The sequence below is a fragment of the Lytechinus pictus genome, unplaced genomic scaffold (genome assembly GCF_037042905.1).
Source record: "Lytechinus pictus isolate F3 Inbred unplaced genomic scaffold, Lp3.0 scaffold_19, whole genome shotgun sequence".
Taxonomy (NCBI): domain Eukaryota; kingdom Metazoa; phylum Echinodermata; class Echinoidea; order Temnopleuroida; family Toxopneustidae; genus Lytechinus; species Lytechinus pictus.
Genome location: NW_026974140.1, coordinates 13,518,428 through 13,543,775, shown reverse-complemented (window position 1 = coordinate 13,543,775; position 25,348 = coordinate 13,518,428). Strand labels below are relative to the sequence as shown.

General features: G+C 33.0%; 1 protein-coding gene across 1 annotated transcript; it reads right to left on the bottom strand.

The window, feature by feature from the left end:
• Window positions 1-961: 961 nt before the first annotated feature.
• On the bottom strand, window positions 962-24,255 carry LOC129260642 (homeobox protein Hox-B7-A-like). The gene is made up of 2 exons (XM_064114594.1): window positions 23,257-24,255; window positions 962-1,518 (listed from the first exon to the last, which is right to left on the bottom strand). Exons 1-2 carry the CDS (start codon window positions 23,870-23,872, stop codon window positions 962-964), a joined length of 1,173 nt encoding a protein of 390 aa, XP_063970664.1. The 5' UTR covers window positions 23,873-24,255.
• Window positions 24,256-25,348: the final 1,093 nt, after the last annotated feature.

The window sequence follows — 25,348 nt, the reverse complement described above, 5'->3', positions numbered from 1 at the left end:
AAGCCCATGTAGTCAAAGTTATTAATTCAAAGGAAGAAAATTGGTTTAAAATAGCTTATTTTAGAGATTGATGAGAGGTATTTTAGTAGTCATGGTAATATGCTAATCCATTGGAGAGCAAGACAGTATCATATTATTTGGTATATTTGTCAAAAATCAATTACTATATCATTATCTATGATTTCATTCTGAACTGCTATAGACGTTCCTATGAAAAAAAAAACATTGTCATGTTCTCATTAGTTTTTATCAACATCCAATAACTGAAAGTAAATTTTGTTTAATGGATTATTCCGTATGAGCACAAATAGTTGCAATTTCCTAACAGCGATGCTTTTGTTGTGTCAGTTATAAAACTCTGGCAAGCAAAAGAATCCACACGATAAATCTTATCTGGCTTTAAAATTTTAAATACCATTACTTGTATTCACCTGCTGTAGTACGCGCTGCTGTGTTAAAAATGCGAAAATGTGAGTTTACCCAAATCTATTAAAAAAAAAAAAAGATTGTTTTCATACGCTATCTTCTCCAGAACTTCATGTGATTATCAGTCGATAAATTACATCTCTAATAATACTGATATTGCAATATTTAGACAGTCCAAAGAATGCTGGTCTTGCACTGTTGGTTCTAGTATTACATCTGTCATTTTACGTGATACTATATACTTGGCATAAATATGACTGAACATTTAATAATTCGAAACAGTGCTAGACATGACTTTAAAATGATTTCCTGTCAAATATTTTGATAAGCTTTCCATTTAAAATTGTCAAAATGTGGTGCGCGAATGATATTTAATGATTACAATGCATCGGATAGGAATGTGGTACTTTTATCTCTAATCACCCTTGAGATTTCAGACATCATGATGAGGGATTCATTAAGGTGCCTACAGTTCATGCTGCAATATTATATAGTACCTGAAATTGCTATAAATAAAAATCAGTCACAGACTTGATCAAAAGGCCTGAGCATCAATAATTTGCGTCTTCACCTGTGTTGGTCTTAGATTCGATGACAGTGAGTTTATGTTCTTCGTTAATTCTAAACTGTCTTCACTACTTGGTGACGCGCATCCTCGCTGTGACGGTGAACTGTCCTGTCTTTCTAACGTTGAATTGTGGTTCGTCAGATGGCGTTGCGTTTGTACCTGCGCAGCGCGTTCCATACCGCGTTCACCTACCAACGTTTTCATATTCTCGTGATCAGTCCGTGAATCAGGTAAAATCTTCTCATCATTTGCCATGATGTCACTCTGACTACCAACTTCACTCCCATCAGCATCCTGTTTCAATGGTTTCCTCTTTGCTTCCTCTTTCTTCCACTTCATTCTCCTGTTCTGGAACCAAATCTTGATGTGACGTTCCGTTAAATTCAACATGGCGGCGAGTTCGATTCGTCGGGGACGGGAAATATATTTATTGAAGTGGAATTCTTTCTCCAGTTCTAGAAGTTGTCCACGGGTGTAGGCTGTCCTTGTTCGTTTGTTTTCATCGAAATCAGCAAAGGAAGCACCTACAGCAAAAGAAACAGTACAATGGTTGATTTAGAAAGCATGAAGAGTTTTACGGTTCAAGTTTAAAGGGATACTCCGTGCTGAAAACGATTATATATAAATACCAGTAAAGTGCTAATAACTATAAGTACCCAGTAAAGTGCTTAAAAATCATCAAAATCAGATAACGAATAACGAAATTATTGTATTTTTAAGTTAAGTTTTAACAATATTTAGTCAGGAAAACAGTTATGCACGTTGTCAAGAATATTCAATAGATGGGCTTATGATGTCATATCCCCACTTTCTATTTTCTTATGTTATTACATGAAATCATAGCTATTTCATATTTCATACATGTGTGTATGATAATGTCACCCTTATAATGAAAAAAAAAAGTTGCAGCTATGAATATCTAATGCATCAAATCAGTTGTCTATCCATTTTTTTAATTTACGTCGGACAAATTTTGAATAAACATAATTTTACATAATCAAATATAAATGAATAGGTGGGGATATGGCATCATCAATTTGCTTTGAATATTCATGAAGACATGCATAGCAATGTTTCACTGAAATAATGCAAATCTTTAAAATGTTATAACTTTGTTATTCAGTGTTTTGTAGGTCTGATTTTTATTTATCTGTTCAAATCATATTATTTTCAGCATGGAGTACCCCTCTAAGTTATAGAAATTCCAAACTGATACTTATAAACACGGGGAGTAACTAAATTTATGGAGGAGTAAAAAAAGGATACAAGGAGCTAAATTGCCACATTATGGTGGACTCAAGGGTGAAAATGATTATTCAATTATTTCGTGACGGTTCACTAACTGCATGATATGCACTGTCACAAATTAAATCACTCATAATAGTATGGAAAAGGTGTTTGAACTGAAAAGAAATCGAATAAGAAAGAAAAAGAAAGCTATTGCTGTTTGAAAATACTTTAATCCACATCACTAAGAGTAAGAGTATGTAAATTTCCTATGGGCAATTTGGTGAGTAGATTATGACGAGTGGTATGGAAAATTTTCCCATTTGCCTTGTGTTGGGATAAATTGAGGAGCTGTTACTACAACATTACCTAGGAGGCCAATTAAAAATTTGAAATTCCTATATAGGCCTATAGGTGCGGTGATTGAATGACGTTACGACATATGGAATTCATTATTTTCTCATCGTTGTTAGAGTTTTGTTTTCCAACTTTCACATATCTACTTTTCATATTGACGTTTTTCTTTTCAAACAACTCGCCATTTTGGTTGGATTCATTTTAAAGCATGCAGATAGTCTGAGTACTGGCTTTTACTATTATAGATCCAGTTTAAAAGCTAGTTTTTGTCAATGAAATAGAAAGCTCTTTTATAGAACCAAAATCAGTCCCTGTCATATATCAAAGCAGACATTTGCAAGTACACATTTCAATATTGATTAGGGCTTACATCATGTGTTATTATTAATGCTGTTTTTATTAACATTATCATTATAAATTTCAGATTTGAATAAAAAACTCATATTATACTTTGAGCACTACATGATAATAAGGCGACAAGATTATCATAATAAACTTCTAGTTTCATATTTAGAACTTTACATTCTCAGAGTGTTATATACATTGACTAGTCTTATGATTGCGCAACTGATATTTGCAGTATATGGTCTGTTTATGATGATATCTCTCTAGAGTATCTTATAACGGTCAGTGAACCAAACACTATCTGATCTTCAAATAATGTCTAAATGGCGAGAACCATATCATCAGACTAACGACCCTCATCCTATTCTAACAAGGCCTTTATGTTATTTGTGTAAGAATTAGTATCATGGCTAGCCAGTCCTTTCTTTATGGAACACGAATGGGCAATAATGACTGGTTTGAATCGGGTGGAAGGACCGAGCAAGAACCCAATTAATTGGAAATTGCTGAATTGAAGGGGAGAACGAGTCCGTTATAATACACAACATAAAGAAGGCCGCCGAATTATAGTTACTGTTGCAATCATTGTGTATTTTACTAAGCTCTCAACAAAAAAATTGTAACGGTAGGGTGATGATAGGGGTATCATGTCTGTCTATCTGTTGTGGAGAGGTTTAATCTTATCACAACACTGATTGAAAGAAATGCCAGTAGCCAAGAGGTCCATAAGGTTGAGGTTGTAGTACCTTCAGCATTGGCCTGGCCACTGCCATTAGTCCCGTTTAAATGGGACGAGTCCGGTCTACTTATGGCTTGCAAATGGCGTCGCCACGGCGCGCAATTGCTTCATGAACAAAAACTATTGACATCAACATTTTTACCTTCTTGACTCTACAAAAAAAAAGCCGAAAGACCGCTCCATTATTCCATTGATCTCATTTATATCTATCTTCTTTGTACAACCAGGCTTTTCTAATGATCACCTATTAGTTGAATACACGTTACGAAGGCAGACTATAAGTGCATTTAACTTGGAAAGGTTTCTTTTAAACGATGCTCTCTAAATAGAACAATTACATACAAAGGTTAACTGTCCCTAGCGTTTAAGTGTTACAACTCTAACCCCTTTTCCCAAGAGGAGTGTCCGACTTCTCCTTATAAAGGTTTAACTCAAATTCTACAAGTCTGGCTGATCTCTCAAGGATCCATAATGGCTGAATCCAATGTGGCGTGGAAGGACTTAATACGACATGACTAGTTCTGTGTTCTTGTCTGCCTATACAAGATACAGCATACAATACAATGATCAGTCATCTTGGAGTCGAGAATCCATGTTAAAGTCACTGCGTATAACACTTCTATACACATTTTCTGTTTGATTATGGCATTAGGGGACATCTTAATCCGATGGCGGTCTTACTTTGATGTTACGGTGATGCACTAGATAGTCCTATTTTAGGACTTCTACTAAAGTTAAAGGGGAATCCAACCCAAATAAAAACTTAAGGAATAGAAAAATCAGACAAGTTGATAGGTGAAAGTTTGAACAATATTGGAAAAAACAACAAGAAAGTTATGAATTTTTAAAAGTTGTAAATATTGGTAATCACTATACCCATGGAGACTTCAAATTGGCCGCATATGGGATGTCATAGTGATGTAAGGCAAGGACTATTCTTCCATGTACTCCAATACATATTATGGCTAAAATTTCATTTTTCCCAAAAGTTTTATTTCAAATTATATTTTTCTTTCATGAGGACATAAAACAATATACTACCAGGGTTATATTTAGATTACTGCCCCAGGGGAATGGGTACTTAGGAGAAAACCACAAATCCCAGATAATAAAGTACATGGCCTATGAGGAAGTTGTCCTTGCCCCTTGTCATAATTTACTTACCCTGTTGCCAATTTGAAATCTACATAGTATTAGTGATCTCAATTTCAAAGCAGCTATAATTGTCTTATTGCTTGTCCGATTTCTTTCAAACTTTCACCATTCCGTTTAATTTATTTTTCTCCTTCCCAACACAACATTTAATGGCCAAAGCTGGATTCCCCTTTAAAGGTAAACTACCTGGGTTAATCTAAGTTTTGGAATCAATTTTCTGAAACATTTAAATAATGATTAATTTCAGTCCTGAAATGAATAAGAATCATCTGTTTGGAGCAGTATTTAGTCCTCAATGTATCAGCATGTATGTTAGAAAACTTATGCACTAAAACGAAAACATACATTAATAAGTGGGACATGCAGTCACACTTTCATCTAATTAGCTGTATTTTTTTAATTTGCTAATAGTTTATAGTACTATTCATTTATTCATTTATTCGTCTACTTACATTGGCATGTATATTTTAATTTTAATCTGAAACGGAATAAAAATAAATTCCCAGTATTTACTTCTAAATGAAAAATAAAACATTTAGACTATACCTTTAAAAACAAACCACTACTATACATAAAATGTAAACCAAATTACATATGTTCTAGACAGCGATATCATTATTGTAAGTTTAGTTCGCATGATATGAAGGAGAAAAAAAATGTAGGTATATGAGGACGTTATAATTCACATCGTGTATTCAGTTTTGTTCAAGCGAAAAAAATCAAAACGAGAGAGGATAAAAAGCATGTTTAAATGAATGGTCCAGGCTGGAAATATTTCTATCTCAATAAATAAAGTAAAATTCACAGAGTAAAATGATGGAAATTTGATCAAAATCGGATAATAAATAACAAAGTTATTGAATTTTAAAGATTTCCATTATTCCGGTGAAACAGTTCTACGCATACCTTTATGAATATTCATTAGGTAGGCTGATGATGTCATATCCCCACTTGTTCTTTTGTATTTTGTTTTATGAAATTAGGTTTATTTAAAAAAAAATTCTACCAAGAACTAAAAAAATTGGATTGACAACTGATTAAGTGCATTATCTATTGCCGCAACTTTTTCATCATAATGGAGACACATCATTTTCACATGTATGAAAAAATGAAACATTTATGATTTCATGTAATAACAAAAGAAAACGGAAAGTGGGGATGTGTCATCCTTAGCCCACCTAATGAATATTGATGACGGTGTGCATATAACTGTTTTCACAAAATATTGATAATAAACTTTAAAATTCAATAACTTCGTTATTTGTTATCTTATTTTGATGAAATTTTCAGCATTTTGCTCTGAGAATTTTACTTTATTAAAAAAAATATATATTCAGCCTGGACCATCCCTTTAAGTATTCTTGAAGTTTTACTTTTAATCTCTATAACTTACGCAAATTTGAACAGTCCAATTATAGTTACACTAGATGGATCAGAAAATAGCAAAATACATTCAAGAGTACAAATCATACGCAGTTTCACATGAACTTAAGTTCAAAGTATCCTACACTGGATGCTATTAAAGCCTTTATTGATCACAAATGATTAAAATTAATAAAATAATATTTGGGTCGTATCCATTATTTCATTTATTCTATCGATGTCTCAAAATGTATGAGCAGACCAGCTTATTACCAAATTATGAACCCTGCATTTGGTAAAATATACGTTCTAGTTTATGCCATAAACACATGGGTCATATAGGTGCTTGAGCCAATGTTGCAAGAGCTATTGCTATACACTCTTAAAAATGTTGGGCAACATACTGTCCACACAACAATTAGTTAAAACTTTATCCAATTCTGGGTAGTTTTTAACCATTATTTTGTGCTTTGGGTGAAAACTACACAGTATTGGTTGAAAATTACCCAGAGTTTGATTTTTTTTTGTACCAATTGTTGTTTGAAAAATATGATGCCCAACATTTTAAGAGTGTACGAATATCTGGAACATACTACATAAATGTAGCTCTTGGTTTGCCCGTCATACATTATAACAGAAAATGTTTCATTGTATTAAAAGAGCCTTGCACTAAATTTGATCCCATGTCAGCATAATTGCTGGTAAATTACCAATTTTTACCAACACCTATTAAATATTATACTTCAATTATGACTTTCATCCACAAAATACATAAGTATGTAAATATTTGGTGGATGAATTGGTGAGTTTAGAAATCAAAAAATGATTTTAAAAAAATTGTAGTTTACCATTTTGCTCTAGCAAAATTAAGTTTCTTTCCAAAGAAAAAAAAACACTTCTATTCAATTCCATTTCACATCAGCAAAATAGATATTCGGCCCTTAAATGAATTTAAAAAAAATTAGATTATATTCTACAAGTATGTATTTACTAACCTGAAAAATAATGTTCATTAGTTTATGCTGTGGTCGTTGAAAATGGATGAAAAATAAATTGATAGATCATTTGATTGTTTTAGATATTATAATGATTTGGAAAAGGTACATATCTCTTATCACCCAGTATTTATACATGTTATACTCCTAATGAAACTCAGGGTAACTGGTGATATAACAAATTTTTAATATGCAAAGTAGTTTAGTCATCATCGAATGTTTCTCTAAAATCTTACTGTCGAATTGTTGATCATTTATTTAAATTGTTGGAAATGTACATATATGTATATAGACTGTTTAATTCGACATCTTAAAGCGGATGCAATCAAGGGTTTAATTCGAAAAAACCACGCGAGTGTAATTAACTACATGTACATGAAGGCATTTAAATAAAAATCCTCTTAGGGCATGTAGGGTTTGCAATACATGCATACAGAAGATCACTTATGAAATTATTTAAATTTGCTTTCCTTTTGATGACGCCATGTCATTATTTTCTTCTGGCTAAATAAAATGATGATAGCAATGATACATATGGTTTATATAGCGTCTTGTCCATTTTGATTAAATGTTAAAGGTGCTTAGAAAACAGCAAAAACAAAAAAATTAAGTTCAGTACAAAAAAAAACACATTACAATATACATGATAGAAGAAAAATGTCTGTCGTCAAACCTAGTACCTGTGGTAGTGAATTCCACATGGCTGGTCCGGTATGAGCAAAGGCTCGATCGCCTCAGGATCTAAAACATCCAATCATTGACAATCATAATTAATATATACATTAATAAATTATTCCTTGAGGTTCACATATATGCATGCTTGATTATGTAAAGTGGCGAGCTTTGATTTCTTAATTCATGCTCCATGTCTAGCTTCAATCCAAAAGGGTGTTTTTTTTTCTTAATAGTCACTAATAGCCGCAGTATGCAATCCAAGACTTGTCTCATTACAGTACAAAAGGCTTTATTTCGTAATCCTATTATTAAAAAGAACGAATTATTTTGTGCATAAAGGGGCCACCGCCGCCAAGATGTATAGGCCTATATGCGAAATGGTCCGAGAATCCGCCCGGGATCTCGTCGCGGTGATGAAGCCAGCCCACCGTACGGACCGCGTCTTTTGTGGAAGAAAGAAAAGAAAATCTTCAAACCGCCAATGTATTATTACAGTCTTTAACATCCTAATTACAGAAAGCATGACTCGGGGGACTGTTTGTATTCAAGTATTTAAGAGAATTTAGATAGAGCATTGTTACTTAACGGAGCGAAGAGGAGCGGAACCCTTTAAGGAGATACAATTCGATTTACCAAATTTAAACATTTTAAGCCACAATTATACACCTACAACGAAATGTGAATACTTTCCCAAGAGGGATAAATACTTAGAAGAAAGTACGATAGTCGTAATGATAATGAAGATTGGGAAGAGAAAAATCCAGAAATAATGACAGACTGCAAAAGTAAACTTGCCCTTTCCGGCAAAAACAAAAGAGAAATTAAGTTAAATTGATGATGCGTCATTATTACAAAGACAGTAAGAATAAAAAAAAATCACCTGGGAATATCCTAAATAATTGGGCGTTTACCGAACATCATATTACATACAAATGTGTCTCCCCATTTCCTCAAATTTCTGATCATTAATAAAAAAGTTAACTGTTAAAATGGCTCCACTTTAGTATTACAAATATTGCATATTATTAGAATCATTTGTTGTAAAAATTGATCAAGATAGTTACAAAAAAAGAGCTGGGAGGGTTTTATGTTAATTCAAGATTTTATGTTTTACAACCATGTTAATTACATGAAGTCATCAACTAGATATTAATTCCATATTGATATGTTTAAATGTGACAATAAAATTACAATGACAGCACAATGTCATCATGAGATATGGTTTCTTACCCTTTCAGTGCTATAAAGCTGCAATGGCGCGTTAGAATGCACCTTGTTTGGCACGTACATCCCGTACTTACAAAACTAGTCAAGTTCAAGAACTCGTAAAACAATTAGGATGCTTAACCCACTTTCAGATTCCTTCTTAGAATTACCGGTAAAATACAGTTAAATGATAGCAAAGTTTACGGCATGTTACTAGAATTAAACTATAAAAAACATAAAAAGTGTCATGCGTACTTTGTCTTTTTTAATATCTCACTAAATATCTGTCGAATGCTTTGTCTCAATATGAGATAAACCTAATGGCAAAAGATGGCTTTAACTTTATTTTCCTAGTGCATTGCCAGTCTTGTTTTTGCATAAGACCGCCAATGCTATATCTGCATTAGGACAGAAAACTTTCAAACCATAATCAATACGCTGTACAAGATGTGGCGTTAAAAAAAGGTATAGTCAGTGTTCAGAGAGCACCATATCATTCGGTGTTAAAATACACAAGAGTTTTAACATAACGCCAAACATACCAATGGGTGTTAAAGTAATATATGAAATCTTCAAAATTATACTTTTTTCTTACAGGATTACTTCCTATTATAGATTGTGATCAAGACATTATTAAAATGAACTGCTTTGTGATTAGAAGACCAATACTACAAATAGAACGAAAAAATGTCCAATATCTAACTTTTAAATGGAAATGCAGGGAACAGAATCTTCAACCACAAGTCAATATTTTGTATCTGTATGTCATTGGTTTGGCCGTGGATAGACATGTTCCAAATATACTTTAAGGATTATGATAAAGTCGGCATGCTCAGATGAAGAGCGATGATACTATATTCTTATCGTTGCTTCCGGCGCCTTTTCTAAAGTTGCTACGAAACATAGCAATGTTGACGAAAAAAATACTGATCAACGCCATTATGTAACTCTGAAGGAAAGTTGATCAGAAATTTAGTTTCTTGCGAGGGGGAAACACACACAATACTCTTTTTATTTTACGACGGGATCATGCGGAAATATGTTGATTGGCTAAATATAGTTATTATCTACAAAGTTATCTGCTTTCGAGACGTATTTTAGTTTTAAAAAATGGCTTACATTTCCGTTTCACAGTTAATAGAATATAGACACTAACTGTGACACGATAAAGTTAAAATCTAAAGAAAGTTTTGTTTAATAACGAAACATATAGATAAAATATATAGACTAAATAGGTAATACATCATGTACTGAAAGAAAATAAGAATCAGTGTCTTGCAATCAGACAGTCTCGCATTTTAATCGATGTAGATGAATTAATTACAATGATTATTAAACAGAAAATAAGGATGCCACAGTGTACACTCTTAAAATGTTTGGCAACATACTATCCACACAACAATTGGTTAAAAGATTTATCCAACTCTGGGTAGTTTTCAACCAATACTGTGTAGTTTTCACCCAAAGCACACATAATTGGTTTAAAACTAACCAGAATTGTATAAAGTTTAACCAATTGTTGTGTGGACAGTATGTTGCCTTACATTTTTAAGAGTGTATGATCAAAACAGGGATATGAATAACAGAAAAAATGTTATTAAATCTACACGAAGTAAACTCCAAGTTGTATATTTTTCCCTTTTTAATTTAAATAATTTGGTTTTTACTTTTCTTTATTAAGCAAAGGCAAAGACAGTTGGAGATACTTCATACACAATCTTATTTGATTTCTTATTCAAACAAATGTTTTTGGAATTGCACTATTATATCCGTAATAAAATGTTTCATGTAATAAAAATAAACGTATAATAATTAAAAAAACATTTCATACAGTTTATATTTCACTTTGATGCAAATCTAATAATATAATTTATATATTAGTAGATATTGTCAACACGTGAATATACATGTAGATTCATCAATGAATCCAAATAATTTGATTGTGGGAGGGGTATAATTAAACGCAGATAAGAGGCATCAGTTACGGTTTAAACATCTTAACAAGATTACATTCGATGCTTCAGTAATTACAAGCAACATGTATTTCAAGTACCCCTGTATCTTTCCAAATTTCAATTGAACGAACTCTCCGAGCATTCAACCCGCAAGCAATTAATAAAAACCCTTAAAACAAATCCCGCTGCCAATTCTATAATTGAAAGAAACAAATTTAGGCCTTCGGTGCAATGAGTTAAATCAAAATGACACCAATTGGTTTGAAGAGGGTCGATAACGAGAAGATTTTGCATAAAGAGGAGAAAGAGAAACAATAAGGACTTATTAATTCTTGAGACGATTAACCGCCTTCGCCGTGATAATTAATGTAAATTAATTCCGGTTGTTTTATCTATCATACAAGAAAGAGGCTACAATACATTGACAAAGGTCTATACGTGGGAAAGAAACTGATTATTGGCAGCAGTCTGTTGTATCTAGAAAGCGATGCTTTTGCATAAAACCACCACTCCCCAATGGAAAAAAAATCATAAATGTGATAACATTCCCCTTTAAAATTATATAGCTGGTTTTAAAAAGTCCTTTCAGATCAGTTGGTTGATTTCATTGGTTAATACATGTTGGATTTAAAATTGAAGCTTTTTATTTTCATCACAGTAACTTTCAGAAGATATATAATTCTTTCTTCCTGTTATTATTGTCTTCCTTACTGAGATATGTATGACTTTGCAACTGCTGCCAAAATAATTTGATTTGAAATCCTTTTATTATGTTTCATTATTTAATTTCATTTGACATTTTGAAAAAGGGATTTAGGCCTACAGAGCGATTAAAGTTAACAAATCCCGTCAAGAAGTTTGAAATAGAAATGCAGTCAAAGTATTTATGTTTTAAAGGACTTTCATGGAAAAATCCCATTTACAGAAACTTAAAGTCATTACCCTCAGTTGAAAAAAGTGAAAATCCATTTCCTATAATTTTCCCGATTCTAGAGTCTGAAAACATGTTCAAACAAACCTCCAGAAATAACTCTACTAATTACCGGTTAATGAAATGCAAACGGTTACGAGAGCGAATTCACAGAATCTTGTTCAATGTGTGAAGCACATCGCAGAACGTCACACTTTTCGTATTTTTTCTCCCTTAGATGTCAAATGCTTTATCTTTTTCCCACCATCCACGTCTGTCTTAAGAAGAGAGCAATTTATTTCTTATGTCCTTGAAAATGTCGCGTCTCTAAAGCTTTCTTCTTTGAACACAATCAACACAGTCTACATACCCATTTTTAAAAGATGCCCCTCCCCCTTTCTCTTCCATTACTACATGCCGCTGTTTTTTTTTTCTCTCTCTCTACCTTCCTCTCTTCACTTTTATCCCCCCCCCCCTTCTTTACATTGGACTCTATACAGAAAAATCAAAACAGTAACTTCTTCCAAGGTATCACATGATGTTTTTAACCGTTAAATACTCATCGCGTCTGGGAATATTGTTATTTTTATTGAACAAAGATATCATGGTTTATAAAAGACAAATCATTAAGACTGAATTTATTTTCTTCAACTTTCACAGTTTTTAAGTTCAACTCTCTTTATTTTTTTAAGTATCGTTTGTCATCAATACTTTAACAAATGTGATCCCAAATGAATTTGAAGTCGCATGATTTTTTTCCCATTATTAGAATACAAGAATATAAGATTAAACATGGACTACATGTTCATAAGTAAATGCTTGGCCCTAATTTTGTTGTTAAGTTAAACGTAGTAAGGAACACTAAACGTTTATTCAGCTTTGTAACTATATTAATCGATAAAATTAAATCCTTGTTAAAATATTTTATGGAATCTATTTGCAAATCGCTAGCATTTATTTTCGCAAGTAACGTCTTGTCAAAGTTTGTAACTGAAGAAAATCATATTTTAAAAATGGGGAGCAAGCATCGATACAGTTTAACCAAAAACTACCGATATACCCACATGAATGAATATCAATTAAAAAAAATCTACCTCATTGACATCAACAACAAAATCAGACACATTTCCTTTTTTTTTTTTGGGGGGGGGGGTCAAAGCTAAAACATTTTGTTCTCTGTGAGCTTCATCCCCTATACAGTTTAAGTGGTGGAAGGACGCCGTAGATCGAAGATGGATATACGGTCAAGAACTAAAACGAAACGAAGCTGATGACCCAATCCACATCCACAAAACACATACTTAACCGAGGCCGCGAGCTACCGGACTCCGCCAGAACCTGTTTCGACATTTCCTTACCGCCCACTCTCTAGTGCTAGTCTTGAAAGTTTGCGAATTCCATCAAAAAGCCGATCTTATCCCACATCACTGACTGATCTCATTTCTAACCATAATTAACCTCCAAAACCAAAGGAAGGTCTTATGCTAATCTCACATACGCCTATATCATGTATATAATATAGTAAAGTAGAGTCAGGTAGAAACTGACGCCAGGTATTTTATTTTGGATTAAACATTTAAGCTCATCATTTTCAGGGCCATGATTTAAAAATGCATAGGACATCCAAAAGAATGTCAATGACCGCAGCAGTCTCAGAGAAGAAAAGTATTTTTACCAACAATCGCCTTCAAAATTTAAATACAAATTTAAAATGCTTATACATATTTCTATGCTCTCACCGTCCCGTAATTTGTTCGTTGATTATTCTTTCTGAAATATAAGTAATCGTGAATTATGAAGTAAACTAGTGAATGTGGTGTCTAAGGGTGAGGGTTTTATTGTCATACTTATTTTGGATTATTGCCATTCTTTAAAAAAAAATTGAAATTAAACAAATTGCGCGAAAAGTTCTTGATTTACACTGTTAGAAAATTTATCCTTAAAATAAAAGAAGTTCCTGCAGCAGAGTTTCGAGAACACCTGTAATCTTACCAGATTGCGTAATCTTACAGGAAATTGGTATTTGGTGTATGGAATCTTACAAATTCCCTTTAATAAAACACCCTTTTCCCCTTTTCAAACAGATCTGTTCTGTTGAATTGCAGAAAAATTCCTGTTTTATGAATTTACAGAATGATTCTGCATTATTGCTTTCTGCAAAAAAAAAAATTTTCTGTAAAATCAGAGTTTTTTTTAACAGTGTACGTTGAAACAAAAGTGAATCCGCAGTTCTACAAAATATTATGAAACAGAATTGAATCTCTTCAATTTACCCTCTTAAAATAAATGGCATCATTTATCGAATAATATATACATATATATACTTCTCATACTTTTTATATACACTTTATATGATATGTATATACTTTAAATATCTGAAACGCAAAGAACTTTTAAAAGTACGAAACATTAAAACTATATTTCTAAAACTAGTTCCAGTATCATCGACCAAATTACCATTCCCATGACTTAAATGAAAGTATATATTAGCAAGTTAAAGGAAATTTCTAAACCGTCATTTATTTCTCAGATTTCCGAAAGGCATTATGACTTTAAGTCATACACCAATGGGGGGGGGGATAATGAAAAACAAAATTTTTGCAATGATTAATCATGATTCCTTGCATGCATCGCCAAGGTTCGATATTAAACAAGTCAGGAATTGGCTAAAATGGAAGATAAATACAAGTAATATTATAAAATACTTTCATAAATTTAAGAACATTGTTTATATTTGAAATAATTCGTTAAAACATATAGTTATTTAGCTACTGGTGTTTTTCGCACACCCGTTATTAAATCAAGGCCTATGCCCCAGGTTTGCTATGAGTTGAAGACACGCAGTCTCCGCACAACTTGGGGTGAAATTATGTATCAAGGAAAGAATTTGGCTCTAGTACCTACGTGAGAATTAGGGGATATTTTCATTTTCATTTTGTGCCTTCTCACCTCAAGATAATTCTCTAATCATGACAACCAACCAAGCATCACGAAGGAGATTTAAGAACAAATTCTGAGCATAGAATGAAAGTTTCCTTCTACTACACACCACTCTACCATGAAACTGCCCATGATGAGTAGCGATGTTGTCAAAGATAATGCCATAATTGCTAGAAGTGTCCGCAGTGATTTGACGAGAAGCACTAATAACAAACCACATAATTACAGCTTAACATATTTACCGAGATGTATAACAAGGCTATAGTCTTCTCCAAATTTCAAAATTTTAAATGTATGGGAATAATTGGGTAATTTACTACACATTCTGAGCTATTATGCCGAGTGTTAAACAGTTTTGACGCCGGAACACTGACGATTTGTATTACTAAAATAGTTTTACATTTCAATATTTTGCGAACTTGATATGACTATAATTTATCTCACAGAGAGACGACTGTGATATTTAGGCCTAATGTTGAGCTTGATTTTGCATCCTTACGAGTATCGGAAAGTTAAAAAATGAAATATGAACTGGTTCCATTGTTGCCCATGCCCATTCCTTATTTTATTAGATTCTCTTTAGCCTCTTTGCATCATTTAAGAATACGAATACAAATGAAAAAGTTATGATAAATAGAAGACGGATGATAAAACAAAGAGGACGAAGAGTATGAAAACGAAAATATGAATAGAAAAGGAAAAGGAAATAAAACGAAGTGAAAACAAAAAAGTATCACGAGTTTAAGATTAATCAATTTTTTCATCATATTCCTGACATTTTCGGGCAAAGCATTATTTTGAGTTTTTTGACGTGTGTCGCGGTTACTCATGATACTAAAGTTGCTTAATATGTAATAAGGAAATTTGCATCATTTGGAAGTTTAAGGGGGGTTTACAGAAAATATATTTAATCAATTAAAAATTATTAAATGAAATGTGTTGACGGTTGGACTTAAAAAAGAATAATTCCTCATAGTAAACGAGGTGATGAAATCAATCGATTAGAGAACGGAGCGAACAATGACGAAAAAAATATTATCGGGCAGTCGTTTCCGGCAATTCAATCCAACTGTTCAAGTTTCAATCTCCTCTAATCATTATGATTATGGAGAATTCTCAAACTTAATTTGATATTATTCGATTCATCTTTTGCTAAAACAATTGGAGTCATATTTTGGAGGGAAACCAGAGCAAATTATTTCATTCGCCCGTATACGTATCTTCCCCCAACAAGGAAATATCTCATATTTATGTTTTATTAGTTCCTTTTTACACCTTTCAACTTTTAAACATCTTCTTCATAATATTTTGTGAAGACGAAAAAAAAATATATAACTTCAATTAAATAACTTCAAATGTTTGCCCTGTAAAATGATCAGATACAACCAATCTTAAAACGATAAATTTAAACTATTACTCACATCACGGATAAGATTTTCATTGGTTGTACAATGTTCAGGGCATATACTGTATGAGACGAACGATGGGGCAACGAAGTTTACAAACCCAAATTTAAAAATATTTTATTCTTTATTCTACTGTTCTGTTTGAAATTATTATGCAGGCAATATACTGAATCTCATCGTAGTATAGTATGTGGTTAGGAAGGGGCAGTAAACGAAAACATTTTAACAAAAGTGTTGGAAAGTTACTTGGATCTGAGCTATATGTTAACACGTAATAAAAGGAAAGTGGATCATTATAAAATAAATCTGTAATTTAATTTCCTAAGACTATGAAATTGTGTACGGTACATACTCTACAAACAATCTACTTTGTTTGAAGAGATATATGTCAAAGGAATTTATATCAGAATTTATATAAAAAATAACAATAGAATTCGTCAGATGATGAGCTCGAGTAAGTTGGAAAGAGGAGTTTCTACATTGTTTTTCTTTATCTATTAACAAAAGAATATCACCCAACTGAAACCTTTGGACATTATTTTTATCCTATAAACTGTATATACAGAATCATTAAAACATATACCGTTCAGTTAAGATATGAAATGATTAGAAAAAAAATAAAGGAAAAGAGACAACTGAAATAAAGTGGACACGATATAACCTTATTCTTATCAAGGTATAACATATGAAAATTAGAGTATACAGTACAGTGATAGTGACTGATCTATTTTACAAGAAGAATAGGAATAGACTTGAAATTATATTATGCTAAGACCATATACTTTTTAATTCACATGACAAAAATAAATGATACGCTATATATGTTCAGCAAAACATAAATTATGAGCTAAAAAGAACTAAAAATAAACTCAAACATGCTTATAAATCAAAAATTTACCATTTGAGTATATAGGTTTAATGCTCTAAGATTTAGACAAGAAATGTTACCAATATTCACACTGTACATTTTATATCTAAACATTCGTTTTCATGATATCTCAAAATATATGATAATATATTATTAATGAAAAAATCTTAATCATGCTAATTGAATTGTACTTTTATTGTCGGGTAAATAATGATGTCGGATTAAAAGTCAATCCTCACTGTGATTTATTTAGGTTTAGCCTTGTCACACTTTCGTTAATTATTCATAGCTTTAACATTTTTGTTACATTTTATGAAAAATTCGAGTGTGCATAATCGATCTATTTGAATTGAATTAGTCTTCACCTATAAAACTTGATAAATGGAATATTACATCGTTATATACAGTATGTTTTTGTGAAACAATCACACTCAAAATCACGAGAATTTTTAAATAAACTGGTGAATAGATTTTTACGTCGTTACTTGTTTAATATTATTATCATCATGACCATTAATGTCATTACTAGTCCTATATCATCATTGTCATTTCTAGTTGTGTTACCTTCAATATAATAATAATAACAACAATAAAAATAAAAACGACAATAAATATTATCATTATTACTATTATTTGTGTTATTACTCTCTTTAGTACCAATAGTAATAGCAGTACTGCTACTACTAATAGTATTAGTAGTAGTAGTGGCAGAAGGAGTAATAAAATTGTTGTTCTTATACTTATCACTATTCCATTAGTTATGAAAGATTTGTGTGTTTAGAAAATAGTGAAAAAGGTGTAACTTGTACAAATTATGTTGTCAATATGAGTATTTGTGATCTCAGTTTGATTGTGATTTATGATTAAAAATAGCCTGTGAAGGACTCAAAATTTATCTATAAAAACAGTTATGAAATATCTTCATCTCCGTAACAATCTTATATCGTGAGGTTTGATAATCACAAGATTTATCTGCCCTTGATCACTCTTGTGCATAATTCAATAAATATGATATGCAAGCCATCATTAGTTCCAAAAGTGTAATGATATTTTTTATTATAATGGTACTAATGGAGTAATTTTTTTTTCTATTGGAAATGAATAAATGTAAACTTTAATTTGAAATATACGATGGAAATTTTGTTTATTTTGTGTTATGGAAAAAATTCTTTAATTTGAAATTTAAGATGTAAATTTTGTTAACTTTGTGTTATGAAATATTTTATTATAAGATGAAACTATGTCATAAATAATATCATAATAGATCAAATGATACCGTGTCCCTATTCTCGCTATCCCTATGCTGAATTACCTCCCCCCCCCCCCAAAAAAAAAGGGGGGTTCAAAATAATTACCATATGACTAAAACTGAAACTCTGGGGTGCCCACTAATGCTAGACCAAAAGTGGGAAGAACTACTTATAAAACATAACAAAAACATCTTTGATATTGACGGGACACCTGCTAAAAATCTCATCACTAACTTCAGTTGTAGTATTAACTGTTTTGGTGCAGCAATGAGTTGATTTCCATCCCAGCTTTCCGTGTACACAATGAACAGGGGCGATTAATTGTAATCATGTACCCCATTTAACAGTGTGAGAGGCGAATTTAATGAGAATAAAATGTGATATCATTTATCAATTTGAAGTGGTGTGTACTCATTCATGTTCAGTCGCACTAGGAGCATGAGGGGTCTAAGGTTACAAGTTTGGTCCCTAAGTACTTCCAGGTCATCCAATAGCTTACATGTAAACATATCAAACTCGACGATATCATCATTCCATCATTCTACTTAATCTAAAGCCCTTCTTATTTCCATTAAACACGATACAATATATATTTTAAGATATAGAACTGCGTACAATACAATTAATGTTCAATTAATTGATTATAAAAATAGAGGTTAAACATATCACCCGTGTGTTTGGTAATATAAAACTTGTATTTTTAAAAATATGTTGTGAATGATAATACACTTTCAATGTGTTATTAACGTATCTGTGTCGAGAGAGAGAGAGAGAGAGAGAGAGAGAAATAGATCTTACTTAGTATTATTTTTCTACATTAAAGATTAAGCTGTATGCAAAAGTGACAAAAAGTCTTTCCCCGGGTCAATTGTATAGATTGTATTATCAGCATTGTGACAACGGAACAGGACTCCCTGAATCCATTCATACCCCGTATCATTTCTTGACATCGTAATTTTTGTCATAAAGTGTTAAACGGTAGAGGATAATACAAAAAATATCAAAACGGCGCCTTTTGAGCAGAGATTGGCCTCTAGCGAATGGTGTTCACAAGGTACATATAATAGGCAAATGTGGCGACGTGTGCTGAGCCAGCAATAAAGCACGCTAACCGCCCGAGCGCTGCAGGTGCAACAGTCGACGGTTCTGGTGGAGCCGTCGCCCAAAATAAGACACCCAACTCAACACAGTGACATCGGTACTTGAAATACTTTTATAGAATACATTTTTTTTTAGCTCGAAGACATGATGCGAGACAGCGTCAATTTCGATGTTTTGTTCATATGCGTCTGTTGTTACAACCACCGTGTTTACAACTAAGATAAGTATAACTGTGTGTATTAGTTCATTATGCAGGAGACATATATTGCCTAAACGCTCAGTTTTTGGTAGTTCTCAAATTTTACTACACTCTGAAAAATATTGGGCAAAAATGCTCTATGAGGGTAATTATGCGTTCAACCAACATTGGGCATTTCTTTTGGGCATTTTTATTTATCCAGTGTGATGAAAATTTTGCCCATTCTAAAGTAATTGCTGCTTCTTCTTTTTGTTTACCTTAATGGACAATATGCTTCCCGCATTGGGTAAAATACTGCCCCAAATTGGTTGGACACATAATTACCCTCGTGCTGGTTAAAATTTTACCCAATATTTATCACAGTGTACAAAATTTTGGAACAATCTTTCTGCACGAAAACGCACCTTTTCAAGGTTAACATGCACTAGCATCAGTTTTAAATAAATCAATAATTGTAAATGGCAGATAACTGGTATTCAGGTATACACAAAACAGTGGGCTTAAAACAGCTAGGCCTTTTATATGGTGTTGTATGATTGTTATAATTTTCTGTTAAGAGAAAACTTTGCTTTGGTCAATATCGTTCTTTCTTTTACAAAATCTTATGACGATATACAGCTTATAGGCTAATTACCCGGACTAATCATTGGTAGCATTTCAGTTTAGTTTACTTATTATAACACTTTATAATGTCTTGTGATATGAAGTAACGCAATCAATTAACAATCATTTATAAAATTAAATCTGATGGTAAATAAAAAAAAAAAGCACTACAAAACCGAATCAATTAATTAAATAATTTTCAATTCTGACAAATTCATCGTGAACTCATATATGATTGTATATTGATATTGGTCTATTTGTGTTTTCCCCTAAATCAATGTAATAAATTTGAATATATTTCATCAAGAAGAGCATATCCATTGAAATGTAGTACTGGATATATTATTTGTTACTGCACATTATAAATGGTATGATCACTTCAAATTCAAACTTAAATGTGGCGGTTTGGGAAAACATTTAAATGTAGAAGGAATCAGGAAAAAAATCACACCAGTAATTTGTTTTCATGCTCACATTAATTTATCGTTTTAAAGGATTTTAAAATCTGTTGTGCCTAGGCGAGGTAGCATTATCTTTTCTGAACTACATTTTTTGTTTTAAAAATACATTCTTTTTTTAACATTTCTTAGTTATGACGTACGCAATATCACAACAAGAAAGGACAATTCGCAAATATACACCGCCTTGTTTCATTGTTAGTTTTCTCTTCTTTATCATTTCATATAGGCTAGGGCTATGCATTTTAATTTGATATCGAAACGTAAACCAATCCCAATTTGCAGAAGATTATAGCAAAGAGGGACTCTTCAGTAGCAATGCTATTATAGCCGGTTGAGTAGCCGCAAATCTCAGTTTTAATTACAATCTCAATATACGCACTATATACTGCATAATGAGTTCTCATGTCCACTTGTATTCCCGGGCCTAAACTAATAAATCCATTGAATGTACTTTGGGTTAATCATTTATTCTCCCTCCGTTTCTGATCGAATATTACTATCTTTCCTTCTGTCAGGCTACCGTGCATATGCCAATACAGGCCCCTAAAAGCGGAGTTTACAGCATTTATATAGGCTATATACCTTTTTTAATTTCAGGGGCTGTAAATTATCTCAGCATGTGTAGCAATCTTTAATCATTTCCGTTGCAAATTTTATAAAGAAAAATCATAATCTTGCAAATATCACTGAGCTAACTATAGATTTTTATTTCTTTCATATTTACTTGTTTCCTAAAATTAAATTTTGATAGGAATATAGTATTGGATAACATAGCCCTTCCCATGCATACAACCAATAACTGATAAAAATAATGGTTATGACATGACGTTTCAAGATATTCACTTAACCGTGACCGCCCATTAATAAAACTGCACGGATCAACTACAAACGGCCATTCGCAAGAGGTGCAATTTGAAACAAAACTCAATCCGATCTTTTCTCTATAACAACATAATCGATATTCCCCCAAATTCACTCTGTCCCTGAAATAATTCCAAACCGAATAGATTTTCTAAGCCATCGGCATCACAGTTGATTTACTGAGCCTGAACCCTCGATCCACCAATTATTTCTTGACATATCGAGATCCCTTTTAAAACCTTATTGTCCTAGCAGGATGAAAACAAAGTAATCTTGCCTTATTTTGTTGATTCATCTTAAAGGTAGAACATATATTCCTATTATAATTTTATTGCAGATGATATTTTACTGAACTACCAATCTATCAACCTCATAGAAATTATATTTTCTCTTGTTTGTAGTCAGTTTAAAAGCATGTGGACAGAAATTAATAATTTTCACCCAATGACAAATAATTTTCATCAATAAATTATCCTTGTAATGGTTGAAGTGACAAATATTTATATATATCATTAAACTAACCTAATAATGATATGACTAAGGCATTATTTTCTTCTCAAACTATAATTTATGTCTTAATTTCTGTTTAATGAGAATGGCGGAAATGTGATCATCTTATATTCAAAATGATTATTTTTTTTACTGAATGCAAACCTTGAACAGATATAAAATGGAAAATAGAAAATTGGCCCATAAATAGTATTCATATAATTTATTTGCAATATATTGCAATATTAAAGTTCTTCTACGTAATCAAATTTCTTTTTCATTATTTTATTATAACATTTTAATGTAGGGAACCATGTGAAATCGGGACGACAAGGGCTCAATTACGATTAAGGGAAAAGTCTCATAAAATCAATATAGAGATGATTTTAATAATGATTATGATAATTTTGTTTATCCTTGAATGTAAACCTATAAATTATCCATTAGAAAATATAGAAAAGTTTGGGAATATTTTGTATTCAATTGGCAGTATTTATATCGAGCAACAAAAACTGTTTTGGTGAATTTGAAAAGGAAATCTTGACTGTGAAAATGGGTTTGACTTTAAAAGAGGTAACAAATGGTCGGCCTTATTTTGCATAACATAAACCAGATCAAGAAATTTTTGAAAAGGGATTCAAACAATTCCGGTTAAGAGAAACGGGTCACGAAAAATCGCTTATTTCAAATGTTTTTTTTTTCCAGAGAGGGGAAAAGGGTTTTATAAAAGGCCTGGCCAAAAAAAAAATATGAGCATGGGATTTTGTTGTTTTCATCCATGGAAATTGAAGATTCTGACCAACATTAGCATTCTTCGACATCTTAGCAGAGGACATAGGATACTCAGAAGCCATTGTGTAAAGCGGTTGGTGCGCTAGTTGCCCGTGTCTTCCTTCTTCTGTAATCTCGGCATCCACTTTAAACATTTTCAAAACTAGACTGGACAAACACTGGTCCTCCATGCACCAAATTCTCCCATAAATATCCGCCCTCCACACACGTTTAGTTGTTTTAAAGACCAGTTTAAGAAACTTCGAAGGAATGATCGGAAGCACTACAGGACTACCTACTTCTTCCGTACAACGATGATGATGATGATGATGATAGGGTGAAAACTTAATGTAATGTTCGCAAAAGGAAAATAATACAAAATCTTACCTGGCCAATTTGCTTTCCACATATGAGCATGGGATTTTGTTGTTTTCATCCATGGAAATTGAAGATTCTGACCAACATTAGCATTCTTCGACATCTTAGCAGAGGACATAGGATACTCAGAAGCCATTGTGTAAAGCGGTTGGTGCGCTAGTTGCCCGTGGCACTGCCCTTGGCCACCGTTAACAGCGCCATGGTGTCCCGCCATCGAAAGCCCATGCATTCGAGCATAATTCGGCTGCTGAGACGCAAGAGAATTTATAGGGAGTCCGTCGCACTGTTGCGACTGGCTACAGGCTTGCTGGGCCAGAGCCAGCGGCCTAGATAAGTCCTGAGGGTTCGTAGGAGAATGCATTGGCATTGTGGCGCCGTGAAGTTGGACGTACTGTTGCTGAATAGCTAGCCCGTCATCTCCCCGACCATCGGGTACCTGTAGACCGGTAGCATGACCATACCCTGCGGCATCCTCGTTATGGATAGTTGGTTTGGTCTCATATAGACAAGATGGAGGTTGGGGGCTATAGCTGGATGGAAAGTTATTAACTTCACCATTGGTGATAGGTACCGGGAACTGTCCCTTTGGGAGGTAGTGATAGTACGCGGGATTGTTCCCATCCATCTCTGGAGGAGCTGAGGCCGTGCACCAAGATGCGATATGATCCCTCAAAACAAGCCCTAAGCTTCCTCTTTTCCGCCACGGGTAAATTGTATAAAGCTGGTCGTTGGATTGCAATTAACGCATCTAATGTCATCAATTACACGGCTTACACCTCGATTAACTATCAGGTGATGATGGAGTAAAGTTTTCCGGAAGATTTTGCTCACCCTTGAACCCGCTCAGTAAAAAAAATAATAAATCAACAAACGAGAACCAAACACGTGATTGTGAGCTTCTGCGCACAACGCCTCCTTTTTTTGCTTTGGGTTAATAAGTCGAAGTTTAGTCAGATCGACACAAGCTCATTTGATATCACAACTCCTTGACGAATCTCGCTTGCTCGCTTGCTTTCGGCAAGCGATGTAAGATCTTAATAAGTCAGGAATGGTTAAACGTTAATAGTCCTCCCTTCATAGTTAATCTCTATTGAGCGCTCGCGCGAGGTTTCATTCAGTCCAAGGGGTGGATAGCCGAACACAAAAGTTATTTGCAAATTGGACAAACTTTTCCTTTTCAACTTCTTGTAAGTCAATTTTACAACTCAATCACTGAACATTTTGCTAGTCTTTGATTGGCTGGACACTGGAACTGAACAAACTGGCGTATGCAGTGTTAAAAGGTCTAAGAAAAATCTGAAAGTGTGTGTATATCTTCGAAATAATGTTATTAAGAACTTGTATCACCCCCTCTCTTTCTCTCTCGCACCCACATCCCACACACACATTTATCTATCCTGCTCCACCTCCTACCGTTTCCATTGCCTCTTTCTTTCATTTGTTCTTGCCTGCATGGCCATCTCCTACTCTCTGAAAGACTGCTACCCAAACCATGTTCACCCACCCACTTTATTATTATAGCTTTTCTATTCGACTTATGGAAATGTAACAAATCAGTGTTTGGGCCTTATCTTTTACCCTGTAAAGGTTATTAAAAAAGGGCATATTCATTGGTAACTCTTTGCGCTATTGGCTGATTGAGTTGTATCATGTTCTATTTTGTATTACTAAATTTGCAGTTTTAAACGAATCTTACTTTCTATTTACCGTTTAAAGGTTCAATTCTGACAACTGTAGAGTGTGATCTATATTAATGTCACCCTTCCTTATTTAACGTGATTCGCGTCGAATTCATTGGTTCGGTTTCATAATCACTACAAAACAATATGATCTAATTCAAGATACAATAATGGTGAATGAGCGAGTTTGGGTGTCTGGATGTGGGGTGTGGGTGAGTGTTGCCGTGTGTGAGGCAAAGAGGTGTGGAAGAATTGTTGGTGGGAATATTTATGATCATAAGGGTGCCTGTATAATTTATCTCTACTAAAAATTATGTATAAATAAATAACCATATGATATGGTTATTTATTTATTTATTTATTTGTTTATACAGAAATTTTTAGTAGAGATAGAGTATTGGAACATAAGTTTGCCAAGGTGT